At 34.2% G+C, this 15543-nt stretch overlaps 1 protein-coding gene across 1 annotated transcript; it reads right to left on the reverse strand.

The window, feature by feature from the left end:
- Window positions 1-533: 533 nt before the first annotated feature.
- Window positions 534-15353, reverse strand: rab5c (RAB5C, member RAS oncogene family). The gene is made up of 6 exons (XM_024272746.2): window positions 15214-15353; window positions 7600-7905; window positions 5444-5595; window positions 3519-3641; window positions 3327-3420; window positions 534-1883 (listed from the first exon to the last, which is right to left on the reverse strand). Exons 2-6 carry the CDS (start codon window positions 7763-7765, stop codon window positions 1762-1764), a joined length of 657 nt encoding a protein of 218 aa, XP_024128514.1. The 5' UTR covers window positions 7766-7905; window positions 15214-15353; the 3' UTR covers window positions 534-1761.
- Window positions 15354-15543: the final 190 nt, after the last annotated feature.

Raw genomic sequence — 15543 nt, forward strand, 5'->3', positions numbered from 1 at the left:
CTATATGTCTTACTTTAAAAGCCACAAGGTAAAATTATTACTTTTTTTCTCGATTTTTTTTTTCTGGTAAATTTACGACTTTAAAACACGTGATATTACTTTTTTTTGGTTGGCTCTAATACTCAGTCGTAATTTATGGATGCGTAGACCTTAAATAATTATAAAGCACATGTTGTTTATGGGACTATATCGTTTTTTTTCTCTCTTAATGGTTTTAAATGTGCAACTTTAAGACAAATTAAATATTTTAACTGCAACACACAATGAGATTAATATTTTTTAATGTTGATTTATACACTAAACATTTATTAAAACTTTGAGAAACAGGTCTACTTTGGAAATATTGGCCTTTTTTGTATTATACTTTAGGTTTAAGCAATAACTTACTTAATAGTAATATGTCAAGATTTTTCACATTTCGTTATTTTTACAGTTTTAGGATGTGAGAATTTCTAGACCACTGAATCTCATTAAAAAAAAAAAAATCCTCCAAAGCTTAAAGGCTAAAATCAACAAATCAATCATACAGGAAAAGATGTCCGCCCTTGTTTATTCATAAAACTAGACCCATTTTTCCCATGATCCCTCACTGTCTGCTACACTTCCCTCCAAGAAGCAACGGCTGCCTATTGCTAAAGGTTGATCCCATATCAGGAAAGATGACAAAAATTGTCAGAAGATGTTTCCTCACTGATATGAACCGTAAAAAAATGAAAGGCATAAAATAATGTGTAAAAAATGAAAGCTGGAGAACATCTCAATTCACAACGATGATGAGACAAAACCAGTGCATTTAATACCAGAGATCTCCAGAAAGGAAAAAAAAAAGAAAAAAAAATCACAACATAATTGTCGGACATAACATGTACAGATTGGGATGGTGTTGTTTCGACAATAACTACATATTGATTATAAACCTGAAGAGTCTGTTACAAATAAAGCAAAGCTGTCAATACAATAGGGATTTTGGTCAAGAAGACAAATCTTATTATTTTACAATATTGATTCAAAAAACATTAATGCTAAAATTACAAACAGGTGACAATGTTATAGTACTTTTTACTCCGTATGGTTTGATACCATTGAAAAGCCTCTGAAGTCAAGGTTTTAAAATCAGACGGATCTATCCGTGTCAAATAGTATAGTACTGGTGGAAGAAGAAAAAAAAATTAATCAATCTACGGAGATCCAAGATAATCATTTCCCAGCCCTTTAGTTCTGGTAAAAGCCTTTTCCTTTGTTTTTTTGGAAGCCAATCTGGACTGAAGGCAACATGCACCTCGATTTGTACCAAATGACTTGATGGAGAATATGGGAAGTGAAGACCAATAGAAAAAGAGGGGGCCTACAAGCCTGTTTTTATTCTTTCTTTGTTGTATCCTTTTTTTTTTCTCTATACAAACAGAAAAGTGAACAAAGAAGGCTCAATTAAGTGCCATAGTCACGAATGAGATTACTCTTCTCTCAAAGAAGACATAAAGAGTCCCATCAACTGGAGGTGAGATCATGGATGGGGCTAGTCCAGGGGGTCACAGATCGAATTCAGAAAGTAAAATAATTTGTAGGTCTGTTGGTTTGAGCCGTCGATGGGGTCCTGCAGTTTACTGGCCAGTCCACTCATTTTCCAAACTTGGTGCTTGATGGGTTTGTTGGCCTGACCGTGCTTTGGTTTGACCTCCGAGGTGTTGTCGGACAGCTGGCTAATTTGGGGTCTGGTTGATCGAAGCTGTAGATTGGATGGAGGAGTTGATTCATTGCAAGTTAGTTCCCGCAGCACTGGCTGCTTCGACCCTGGGGGGCAGCTTCTTGAAGGTCCACACCACCTCTGGCTCGTCCACCTGCGGCTGCGCCACCTTGAGGCTCGTTCTTCGGAAGCTTCTTGGCTGTTACGAAGAAACAACATAATTAATTGACAATGAAGTAGCTGAACCAACAATTTTAAGTTCACTTTAAGTTTTGACAATTCAACCATCAACTTAAAGACCCACTCAAGTGAAAATTGTCTTTTTTATGTTTTTAATGTGTTTTGTGGCATTTAGTGAGAAAATTAAGCTCAAAATTAAATTTCTGAGTATTTCTTTATTCAATTAGTTGCAAATTAGGATAAAAAAAATGCTGTTTGAAAAAGAGTGTATATTGGGTGTAGAAAATACACTCCCTGCTCAAAGCTCTTAGCAAAGGGGAAGGGAAGTGGGGCAGGGATGTTCCAGGACAACCAACTCACCTACAAGTCAAGCGGAATTCTAATTAAGAAACTACTGTATGTCTTAGAAATGTTGTTTATTTTGGCTAAAAACAGCATAATGATAATTAAAAGACAATAGTTAAAAGATTATTGGAGTGGAACTTAAAAAAAAAAAAGTCCATTAGGAACTTAAAAAGTAACTAGATATATGTCTTTACCTGCGATAAAGCTAGTGTGAATGCTATAAGCTGAATGTGGCTACTGAAGCTTAAAGCTTGCTAAAATACTAGCTAAACTCCAAATTAGCCTAAAAAACAGGAAACATTTCTAAAGTAGCCAAAACAGCTAGCATAATGCTAAAATATTAGCCAAACTCCAAATTAGCCCCAAAAAAAAAAACAAAAACAGGAAAAATATATAAATTGGCCAAAACAGCTAGCATAATGCTAAAATATTAGCCAAACCCAAATTAGCCTAAAAAAAGTTTAATTTTGCCAAAACAGCTAATATAATGTTAAAATATTAGCTAAACTCCAAATTAGTCTAAAAAAAGATTTTTTGTTTAATACAACTGAAAAAAAATGTTGAACATTTTTCAGCATTTTGCTAAAATTGTTGCTAAACTCCAATTTAGCCTAAAAAAACGGTCTAAAATTGTCTAAATTAGTCAAAAAGAGCTAGCATGTTGCTAAATTAAAAGCTACAAAAGCTAAAAAACAAAGTAGTTGCTGAACATTTTAAAGTTTTGAAAGTGTGTAGAAGTTCAAAGTGCACAAAATCTTTAAAATATTTGAGTAATTTCTCACTCATTTTCCGTAGGGCATATTGTGCTCAATATTTACAAAAAACTATAGTTTATAATACCTAAAAGTACAAGCAGTAATGTCCTGACCGAGCTGAACGTTTTGATGCCAAGATTACTGAAATCCCTGAAAGTCTTATTGAGTTTTTACGTCCCAAAAAACGTACAGAAAGGCGCAGGAGAATGAATAAACAGAGCTTCCCTTTATCAAAGTAAAGAAAAACATTATTATCCAACACTTAATCGTCACACAGCACAGATGAGAACAGAGAAGTGTATTATCAGTTAACTCAAAGTTAAACATAAGTCAAGATAAGCTGTTGATTGAGAAGCACTTACCGATAGCCATAAAAATCTCGTTGACATTCATTGCAGTCTTGGCGGATGTTTCCATGAAGAGCAAGCTGTTGTCGTCTGCATACGCTTGTGCTTCCTGAAGCCACAAAAGACAGGATAAGTTAGTGTTGTTTGGTAACATATTTGAATTTTTTAGACAATATGATTGAGCTTCAATGTTTCACTTCTGTTTACCTGGAAATCTACATTTCTCTTGTTGGTCAGGTCTGCTTTGTTTCCTGCCAGTGCAATAACAATGTTGGGGCTGGCTTGTCGCTGAAGCTCCTTCACCCAGTTCTTCGCACGTGTGAATGTGTCCTTTAAAATCAAAACAGTAATTAGTAGTCGATGACTAATTTAATAGTTGATTAAAGTTATGTTATATGGAGTCAGAGTGTAGTAAAGGGGAAAGTTATATTGGCATTACGCTAGCTTTTTGGACTATTTTTTCATTTACTAAGGTTTTTTAGGTTATTTTGGAGTTTAGCTAATATTTCAGCTCATGCTAGCTTTTTTGGCTAATTTAGGATTTTTTTCAGTTTTTGGGGGGCTAATTAAGAGATTAGCTAATATTTCAGCTCACACTAGCTATTTTGGCTAATTTAGTATTTTTCAGTTTTTTACGGTATTTTGGAGTTTAACTAACATTTCAGCTGATGCTAGCTGTTTTTGCTGATTTAGGATTTTTTCTGTTTTTTTATGGGTATTTTGGAGTTTAGCTAATATTTCAGCTCACGTTAGTTGTTTTGGCTGATTTAATTTTTTTTTTTTTCATTTTTTAAGGTGCTTTTATAGTTTAACTAATGTTTCAGCCCACGCTAGTATTTTGGCTAATTTACGATTTTTTTCTGTTTTTTAGGGTATTTTGGAGTTTAGCTAATATTTCAGCTCACGCTAGTTGTTTTGGCAGATTTAGGTTTTTTTTCTTTATTTTTTAAGGTATTTTTATTGTTTAACTAATATTTCAGCCCACGCTAGTATTTTGGCTAATTTCCGATTTTTCAGTTTTTTAGGGTATTTTGGAGTTTAACCAATATTTCAGCTCACGCTAGTTGTTTTGGCTGATTTAGTTTTTTTTTCATTTTTTAAGGTATTTTTATTGTTTCACTAATATTTCAGCCCACGCTAGTATTTTGGCTAATTTACAATTTTTTTCTGTTTTTTAGGGTATTTTGGAGTTTAGCTAATATTTCAGCTCACGCTAGTTGTTTTGGCAGATTTAGGTTTTTTTTCTTTATTTTTTAAGGTATTTTTATTGTTTAACTAATATTTCAGCCCACGCTAGTATTTTGGCTAATTTACGATTTTTTTCTGTTTTTTAGGGTATTTTGGAGTTTAGCTAATATTTTAGCTACATGCTAGCTGTTTTCATTTTTTTACACCTATTGGCCATTTAACTAATATTTTAGCTGGCTATTAGCTTTACCGTTTTCAGCTATCAGCTTCAGCGTTTTTAGCTATCAATTTCAGCATCTTCAGTGACCAAATTCAGCTCAGCATTCACACTAGCATTATCGCAGATAATGCTATACATCTAGTATTTAGGTTTTTAGTTAGTTTAAAGCTAACGATAGTCAAGACTAATCTGAAAAAATAATCTGTGATTAGTCGATTATTAAAATAATCGTTTGTGGTAGCACTAGTAATTAGTGCTTTATTGAAACATTTCTATGAACTTTTAATGATCAACAACAACAACAGCAAGAGATTAAAGTGAAAGTTTGCATGAAAATTTGGTTTTTTTGGTGTTTTTAACATTTTCTTGAGGCATTTTTCTGATGATGGATGACATGTACAAAGAAAATTAAGTTAAAAATTACATTTAAGGTTTTTTTTTAATTCAAATTGTTGTTACAAAAAGAGCATATTTGTGACATAGAAGCTACAATGGAACGGCTATAAGCTCTGTTCACTTGTAGACAATAGATCCATAAAAGTCTTCAAATTTTTCATGAACTACTGAAGCTCTGCAAGAACTGTGTTCTAAAAAAACAACTTTAATTTTAGCTATATAAATTGCAAAATTAAAAGACCACTTTTGCAATAGATCAAAAGATCTAAAGCTCTGTAAGGAGTCGTCAAATCTGTGTGTTTTTTTTTGTATAAATAATGTTACTTACTGTGTTGGTAATATCAAAAACCACGATGGCAGCCTGTGCTCCTCTGTAGTACATCGGGGCCAAGCTGTGATACCGTTCTTGTCCTGCAGTGTCCCAGATCTCAAACTTGACTGTCGTATCGTCCAAACATACCGTCTGTGTGAGGAAGGCAGCTGGAAGTGGAAAATAAAATAAAATAAAAATAAATGGAGACATTCAATTTAATCATTAACACAATCATCATAACTTATAATATATACATTAAGATTCCAACATAATAAAGGAAAAAACACTTCTGGTGAGAATTTATTTAAAAGAATTTTATGGTCAACACACTAAAATCACAAGAAAGATCATGATATATTTTCAAGAGAAGAAGCCTTTGACTGACACTTAGATGCTGTACACTTGTTGCACATAAAGAGAAAGTGTCACATGACTAAAGTTAAGCTCTTTCTTGCATTGCAAATATTTTAGAGCTTAGTAATCTTTGACCAGGAATGAAGCAGACCACAAGTTCAGCAGAAAATAAAATGCTGCGTTGCTTTTAGCCGTTCTGACAGAATCCTTTTCCTGCATCCTCACCAGCTAGTAAAACACTTCAGTACAATAGAGTCTAGATCTATTTCATCTAGAAACAAACTTGAGACGTCACAAGAAAACAGCTCATTACTTTGAAACCCAACATCTCCTTGATCACAAAACAACAACTTCCTTTTATGTAAACATTTCTTTAATTCACAGGAATTTGAGTTACAGTTGAAGAAGAAATGGTTTCTCCAACTAGAAAGTGGATTGAGTCGAGCTCTAGAACTGGTTGAGCCACTCCTGTTGTTTGGATTTATAACAGGAAAGATTGGGAGCTGCAGAAAAACAGTTACTGGCAAGGACGTGTTGTGGTTTGCTTCAGCAGCTGCGCTGGAAACTTTCTGAATCCACAAAACTACCTGGCATACATGAAACGAAGACAGACGACGAAGAAAACAAGTTTTTTTTTTCTATTTCTCAGAACAGACGCACATGTGATCAAATTAGCATAACATCAACAGGTTGATTCAAAAAGTGGAAACTTAATGGATTTCTTACAAAAAATATTTAATCATTTCTTTTTTTGATACAGACACACAACTGATAAAATCCTATTAACCCAGAAAACATATATATAATCTCATATAGTCTGGCAAACACAACTTTGATTAGTTTTTATGAGTAAACTTTGTCAAAATACTCATTTTGAATCAATAACACTTCACTAAGATTCAGCTTTTCAGATTTTTTCTTAAATAAATGCTCCAAAGACTAGAAAGATCAAACTACAGAGTTATGTCCTTTAACTAGCATTTTGCAGCTGTAAAATGATATCCAAACAAGTAAATATGTTTTTCATTAGTAAACATTTATGCTTCATTTGGAAAAATAGATCAAAGTTAAAAATAATTTGGTGCGTTTGCAAGTTAAAAAGTAAAGTAGACATTTGCTAAATGTTTTTCTGTCATCAGAACTATTTTTAAGAGCACATATACAAGTGTTTTCTTTACATGATCACACATAGACACCAAATCAAGTTACAAGATATAAAATATTCCATCTGATTGGATTAACTTAATTTCAAACTGATTTTTTTTCTATTGCCGTTCAGTAAATGTCAGTAGTTTACCAACACACTCAAGTTACTTTACTTTGAACCTGTAACTTAAATTTCCTTCTGAATTTAATTTAAATGTCAATTATTTATCCAAAGGTTGAATAATACTTTTGTCTGCATACATGAGTAACCTCAATGTAAAAATAAAAATACTAAATAATTCTATTGCATTTTGTTTTGCTGGGAATCAGTAACAAAAACAGCCACAAACTCAAAGCTGGTTCTCTGCAGCAGGTCTGATTGAGAGCTTAAAGTTTCACATCACTTTATGGAAAACGTGCCTATCTGAGACCTACGCTGACCTTCAAGCAAGAGTGCGAAACATCTTTACAGCTGCAAATGTTTCTGTTTTTTATTACAATTTGTTTTCTTTTATAGAAGAACACAAATGAACAAAATTGCTCTCGGATACATTTTGTTTGCAGATGCACAAACTTTTAGTGTGGGGATCATTAACTGCACAGGAAGTGTGCAGAATCCTGGTCCAGGTCAAAGAAACAAACTAATAATAATAAAAGGGAAGAAGTTTTACCTCCAATAGTGCTCTCTTGGTACTCGTGGAACTGGCCTTTCACAAAGCGCAGCACTAAGCTGGACTTTCCCACAGCTGACTCCCCCAGAAGCACCAACTTAAACTGACAGATCTTGTTGCTCGCCGCAGTGCCGTTGGTCCGTGCTGGTCCACCTCGCCCTGCCATTGTGCGGTGTTGAACGTGGCGAAAAGAAAACGAGGAAGAGGCCTAATGGAGACGGCTGGGAACGTTGAGGTGAAATGGGGTGGGGGGGTCTCAGGACAGGCAGGTAGATGTGCCGGAGGAAGAGGGGTCACAACTGGAAGCTGGAACAAAAAAAAAACAAAACAGAAGGTTTTAAAATATATCTTCTACTATATCAGTTTGGACACACTTGAGGTTTGACTTAAACTTAAATGCTTCTTGATTGTAATCAAAGTTGTCAACAGCAAACGTTACATCACATCAAGTCTTGAGGTGAAAAGTTAATCATTTATAAAGTTTCAAATAAACAATGCTGAGGAGAACATTTGGTGACTTAGAGGAAATTGTGTTCCCAGAAAAAAGGCACAAAAATCAAAAACCGGGAAGTTTTCAAGCTAAAAATGTGTCTAAAATGGTTCAGTCAAGTCAGAAACATTAAAAACACATTTTCAAAAGATTCAAATCAAAACAACAAAAAATTAAAACAAAAAAAAGGAGAAATAAGATATTAAGAAATGAAAATCCCAGTAACGTCTATGGTATATGTGTGAAAGTCAAGGCCCGGGGGCCGGATCCGGCCCTCCGATCATTTTATTTTATTCTTATTAATGGCCCGATGTAATCTTGCTCTCATTTCTATATTGTTTAATTTTAACATTTTTTTTTTATGGGGAGTAAAATATTGAAAGTAATTTAAGGTTTAAGTAAATTTATTCTGAAATAATATTAGTGCCTTTTCGTTATTCATAATTATGTTAAAAAGTTCAGTTTTTAAAGTTTTTAAAATGGGCATTCTGTTAGCTTTTTGGACTATTTTGGCATTTAGTAATATTTTTTAAGGGTATTTTAAAGTTTAGCAAATATTTCAGCTACATGCTAGCTGTTTTGGCTAGTTAGGCTTTTCTTTTTACGTTTTTTTGGAGTTCAGATTTTTTTTTTTTTTTACACGCTAGCCGTTTTGGCTAGTTGAAGCTTTTTTTCAGGTTTTTTTTATATTTTGAAGTTTAGCTATTTTTCAGCTACATGGTAGCTGTTTTGGCTAATTTAGGCTTTTTTGTTTGTTTTTTAGGTCGTTTTGGAGTTTAGCTAATATTTCAGCTACATGCTAGTTATTTTCGCTTTTTTTTTTAGGTTTTTAGGCTCTTTTGGAGTTAAGCAAATATTAACACACTAGGTGTTTAGGCTAATATAAGCTTCAGTTATTTAGGGTAGATTTTAGGGCAATTTTAGACTAATGTAACATTTAGCAAATATTTAACTGGTTATCAGCTTCAGCGTTTTTAGCCATCAATTTCAGCATCTCCAAATTCAGCTTTCAGCATTCACACTAGCATCACCACAGGTAATGCTATATATCTAGTTCATAATTACGGTTTTCAAGTTTTAAAATGTAGTTTTAGAGTGTTCAATAAATGTTTCTCCTGTTCGGCCCGTGACCTAAGGTGTGTTTTGGATTTCGGCCCCCTGAGCGATTGAGTTTGACACCCCAGGTTTTTGTTTTTTAAACAGCAACAAAGATTCACAGACATTTCTCTTAAGTCTAGCTGCCCAGCCACAGCTAGCATAAGCCACACGGCAAACAAAGCAAAATGCTAATAACAATAGGAGCTAGAGTTACTACCTGTTCACACAACAGCCATGCTTTTCCAACACAAAGAAGATTTTTTTTTAAAGCCACCTCTTAGTACCTACATAGAAGTTCTTCCAACTCAAATGGAGATGATTCAGTCTTGGTTGTAAAGAGTGATGTGTGAAACCTTTGTAACCACTAAAGGGCTAGCAAAGGTGGAAAAAAAAGAAACGTCACACCGGAGAGGAGAATAATAGGCAGATCTGTCTGAATGAGGCTGTTGTGTCAGAAAGACAACCGTGTAGTCACTGTCCGGCAGAAGTCACATGACATCCTGTTGCCATTTTGTCAAAACACACCTGAACAACTCAGACGACAACAAAAAAAAAGAGGAAAAACGTGTCCTGAGAAGTCCTAAACTCTTGAATTCGTGCAGACAATTCACCTCTAATGTGACCTCACTAATACCATACCTGAAGGCGTTTGGTGACTAAAACAGAGACGTGAGTAGGGAGGTATAAACTATTTTAGGAAATGTGGACAGGAAATATAAAGCAAAAATAAATAGTATGCATAAACTCATTTTTATTCACGTGTCTGTGCACATTTTTTTCCGTTTCAAAATGCATTACATACTTATTTAGTTCACGGAAGTTAGTAGACACACTTTTAGACTCTAGGATCACTGGAATCCATCAGTTTGCATAACAGCCAAATTTTATGAGCATGACAGTCGTACTGAAGGTATTTTCTAAGAACCGTCTTCATGAGAACACGTTATGCTTTGGAGACATTTTAAGATTAAACAAAGGTTTGAAAACCCATTAACTGAAAGTCGGGCTGCCACAATTAGTCTATTAAAATAGTCGACGACTAATTTAATAGTCGTTACTTTATATTATATGGAGTCAGAGTGTAGTAAAGTTGAACAAAACAAAAAAAAATTTTTCAGTGAGTCAGTGAGACCAAAACTTTATCCTTTGTGTAAAATAGTTCCTTGTTTCCGATGCCGACCTCATTAGAGCGATAAGGAATATACTTTCCATTAAAACTAATTTTGGCAGGTGACCTTTAACCCTATATACTCTTTATATATAACTATGATATTAAATTGTTACGTCATCTTAAGGGGCGGGGCACCTGTCAAAACGAGTTTGATGGATGGTATATTCCTCGTTTCTCTCTCATTTGATTTAATCTCGTTTTAATCCCAGAAACTACTGAAGGACAGAGGCTGGATGATTCATTTAAAGTTTCATAAACTATCATCTTAACTGTCTTTATTTTTAGCTACTTTAAAGCTAATGATGGTTAAGATGTGTGCTTTGCATCCACTTTGCGAATGACCTGATTAGTCAACCAATCGTATAAAACAAAAGGTGATTAGACAACTAATGAAATAATCGTTTGTGGCAGCACTAGTTGAAAGATATCCAATGTACACACATGAAAAAACTCTTTGTAGAACAAATATTGTAACTTATTTTAAACTAGTTAGTTGTTTTAATGAATTGACTCAGATTAGGTAAAAACTTAATAAATATTACCATAAACCACAAGTTAAAGAACAAAAAAAAAAACAGTTAAAGGCGAATCTTTCAAGATTCAACCGATTTAACTGCTTTTTTTTTTGGTAATCTTGGAATCTTGAAGGACTTTTTGTGTACAAGTCGGCATAAACAAAATGAACTCCTTTAATGAGTCTAATTTCTTAACTATCAACCTAAAAAAATGATTTTTTTTTCCAAAACAAAACTATTTTGTAAAAATCTGTATTCTAAAATCTTAGCGTGTATCTTTTTAAACCAGTTTGTTGATACATATGAGGTCATTCAGCTTCTGCTTGGTCAAAGGACAGGAAACGACTCAGCTCAAAGAAGGAAGTGAAGATTGCAGAACACATTTTACTGCTGAGCACAATAAATTCATTTTACCAAAGGAACAAAACTGCCATGAATACTGGAGGTACGCATGACCACTCCTGATAGACCTGAAATGTAGGCTACACAAAGAAATTAATTTTTCCTCTTAAAATAAAACTCTCTCACGTGTTATATGCCCAAATGGTTAATTATCTACTAGTCAAAAATAATGCAAAATAATTAACTGGTCTCCAAATGAAACAATCTCGATTAGAAATATATGTATATTAAAAGTGCATTCACTTGTCTGTATCTAGTGTTCTAAAAAGCTCTTGAACTAACACACAAGTACTTCAATTTAAGTACAGAACACAGCAAGATGGCAAAGAACTAAAAGCACTTTATGCACTTGGACAAAACGGTCAGTCTGCACTTATCTGATCGCCAGCAGCTAACCTGAGTTCACCTGTCGGCACACTTCACCAGCTGCACTAATAGCTTATTAAAAATACAGATTTAAAGGGAGAAGGAACGGTGTTAATTCTCCTGCATACTCAAAGGTTTGCAAATCACAAACTTCCACAAAATTAGATTTTTTTAAAATAACAGTAGGAATTTACAGCGTGTTTCTATTTAGTAGACTAAATATGATAGTCAACAACTAAGAAAAAGACTAGAACTTTGCAGACTGTGACAGACTCGTTGAAAATTTCACAAATGGGCACTCAAAGCTCCAGAAGGAAGTGGGCCATTACAGCGGGATGACGGTCTAGGGAGGGAGGGCAGGAAGACGGTTCAGGCTAAATAGCATGTGAAATATTTATCATGGCCTCTTTTATGTAGGACTGCCAGCACTGATATGAAGGGAAGCAGAGGGGGTTGAAGGACTCTTAGCATCTAATAAGGACAATGTGTGAAAAACTAGGTGTTGTGCACAATTTGAGTCCGTTTGAAAACAATGGCACAACTACTTGAACCTGGCATCAAATTAATAGTCTGTTTTTAAAATAATGCATTTCTTTTGTTGCAAAATGCAAACCTTTCAAATGTAAAAAAAATACTAAAATAAAAAAAAAATAAAGTTATTCCATAAGATAAAACGGAAAACTATTGGTGAAAATAACTGTAAACATGTGGAAGAAATCTTGATAGGAAGATTGGGAAAATTTGCAATGGCACAGTTAAACCAAATTACACAATTTTACAAATGATCTCAAGAGCTGCACAAAAACTAGATTAAGTAATGAGTCTATTCAGGCTGCAGGTAAAAAATGATAATTAAATTAAGAACCAAAAAATGTAAATATGACTTGAAACTCTAAAGCAGGAGTGTCAAACTCGATCGCATAAGGGGCCAAAATCCAAAAAACACCTCAGGTCGCAGGTCGAACAGGAAAAACTTCTATTGAAGACTCTAAAAAAATTGTTTAAACTTTAAAACCGTAACTTTTTAACATAATTATGAACTAGATATATAGCATTAATGCTAGTGTGAATGCTCTAGACTGAATCTGGCCGTTGAAGATCCTAGTGCTGATAGCTGAAGATGCTGAAAATAACAGCTAAAAAACGGTGAAGTAGAAAGCTAGCTAAAATAATAGCTAAATGCTAAATTAGCTTTAAATTAAAAAATAAAAAACCTAGGTTAGCCAAAACAGCTAGCATGTAGCTGAAAAACTGCTAAACTTCTAAATAGCCTAAAAACTGAAAAAAGCCTAAATTAGCTAAATTAGTATGTACATATTAGCTAAACTTCAAAACAGCATAAAAAATCTTAGTAAATGCCAAAACTGTCCAAAAAGCTAGCTGATTGCCAATTTTAAAACTTTTAAACTAACTTTTTAACATAGATATGAATAATAAAAAGGCGGGAATAATAGTCCAGAATAAATCAACTTAAACCTTAAATAACTTTTAATATTTTACTCTCCATAAAAATGAGAATTTTACAAGTATAACAATAAATAAAATGATCTGGAGGGTCGGATTTAATGATCTGGAGGGCCGGATCCGGCCCCCGGGCCTTGACTTTAACACATGTGCTCTAAAGCATTTGTCTGTCTTTTTAAAATAAAATTGCTTAAATGAAAAAGTGGTGGCACTGAAACGGGAATTAGGACACCCTAGCGAGGCCAAAAGGAAATCACCAGGACTTCCTTTTCTAGAGAGTTTACTGTGAAAGTTTGGCGTTTTTTGAGAAACCACAAATACCTTAGAAATATGAATTACTGTGACAAGATTCATAGTAAGAATTGCAAAAAGAAAATAAAAGAAAGGAAGAGGAAAAGAAAAGGAAAATTCTCAAACGAATTTCTGGACTTCCAGGAAGATTAGGCTCGAAATCTCCACCCCCTTTTCCATTTATTTCTATGAAAGCAAAAATAAATCTTCAAAGTCATAGAATTGTTAAATCACTGATCCAACTTGGAGGCTAACCTATAAGTCGTCCACAGAATTTACCGTCTGATTAAAACAGCAAAATGTTTATGAATGCATTCATGTTTGATGCGTATCATTTGCGAGACAGACATTACTACAGAAAAGCGGAGCGGAATGCTACGGTCAGTTATAATTTACAAAAAAAGATAACTTCACTACCTCTCTGATTTATTTTATATTTTGACAAAAGCATCATCACGATAGTGAACAATTCCTTATGCAATCATTCACCCACAACCACCCTGACTTTAGTCAAATTAGATCCAAATGTCCCAATTTCAAACCTATAACTGTATACAAAGCATAGCAGCTGAAATAAACCAAAACAAAAGTGGTTACATACACTGGATGAGAATAAAAACAGAGAATCCTGATAAGTGGGAACTTTAGAAGGCCAAAGTCCGTACGCTATAAACATTAGAATGGCTCAGGCTAGAACCTGTAAATCCATCCCTCTTTTTAAAAGTAGGAGCTCCGCTTATTAAGTCATAAACAGGAACTATAAATGTGACAACATTTGCTTTTGAATTTGAACAGACAGAGTGTGAAATCGCAACTAATACTGATTAATTTTATGATAAGATGACAAACAAAAAAATGTCTATAAATGAAAAAAAGAACACTACCTGGGAGTTGAAAAGCTTTAAAGGAAAACTGTTGCGTCGGTATTATTTTTCAGTACACTGAAGACTATGACAATTGGCTTAAAAAGCCTGAAGGGACCTCCCAGGGAAGAACGAAACGATCTCCTAATACATGTTTGACGTGAAATGTTTAGTCCCAACGACGAAACCGGCTATTAAGTTCTTAACCGGCTGCATAAACCAGGGGGGTTATGCTAAAAATCACGTGACGTGAACTCGTACACGTTCCCACCTCTGAGGAACAGTAAGAAACAATATAGTCAAATCGATAAACTTGTTTTTTTCTTATTTTTTATTTTAGCTGTTAGCTAAATGTTAGCTTTTAGCATAAAAGAAAACTAGCAAAGAAATAAGTTAGTTTTAGCTTTAAACGAGTTCCTGAAAACAATATGGCGAAAGAAGTCAAAACTTAAGACATTAAACAAAAGAAAAAAACAAATTATATACCTTATTGTTCACTTATAAATAATGTTTTGACGTGAAATGGCAACAAATCGTTAATACTGAGCGACTGAAAAGGGAAACTTGGCTTCAGATAGCATTAGCTAATTTAGCCACCGTAGCCCACTTAAAACGTCATTAGTCAACTTTGCTTTTCTTCGCCCCAAACCTTTAATAGTTTGACATAAAATAAATTCTGGGAGCTTATAAGCGTGTCTAGTTCTCGGTTGACGTAGTGTCACCCGTTTCTGAGCCGTGCTGGTGGCGCAGTTTTTCGGTTACTTTCTGTGTTTGCCCTGTCAGTGCTATCAGCTCGTAGCCTGACTTAGATCCAGTCTAATGGACATCCAGGTTCAGCCACTTGTCTAATCAGTTGCTGAAAAATTAGATCGTACAAACTTTGTTTTTTTTTCGACATGTACTAAGCGTGTCGCGTCGGTCACCCATTATACAGTTTAAAGTTGTCTGACTTACATGACTTTTTCTGCTGTCGCTGGTCTCATCGGCTGCTTCTTCTTCTCTGGCCTTCCCTTCCGGTTAGCGATTTTTCCGGGAACCTCCCACTTTTTGTCAGTGACTGACTGACCAATAGCAGATCGATCCTGAGCGAAGTCCTTTTTAAATGTTTTCTTTTCTTTAAAATATTTGGTTAGCGAATGAAATAATAAATATAAATAAAAAAATACAATTTGATATATATATGAATAAAAAGCTTCAAATTACCTCGTTTATCAGTACTATCTGCCTTTTTATGTGATATTATAAACAAAATACTTTACATTGTCAAACAAGGTTTTTTTTTTA

Source organism: Oryzias melastigma, linkage group LG8, assembly GCF_002922805.2.
Source record: "Oryzias melastigma strain HK-1 linkage group LG8, ASM292280v2, whole genome shotgun sequence".
In the NCBI taxonomy this organism is placed as follows: domain Eukaryota; kingdom Metazoa; phylum Chordata; class Actinopteri; order Beloniformes; family Adrianichthyidae; genus Oryzias; species Oryzias melastigma.

Excerpts from the sequence above, each read along its gene's own strand:
- rab5c (XM_024272746.2), bottom strand. The coding sequence starts at position 7,765 with ATGGCAGGGCGAGGTGGACCAGCACGGACCAACGGCACTGCGGCGAGC. Across the intron at positions 5,596-7,599 it reads CCAAGAGAGCACTATTGGAG|CTGCCTTCCTCACACAGACG; the intron begins GTAAAACTTCTT and ends TTCCACTTCCAG. Across the intron at positions 3,421-3,518 it reads AGAGAAATGTAGATTTCCAG|GAAGCACAAGCGTATGCAGA; the intron begins GTAAACAGAAGT and ends TTGTGGCTTCAG.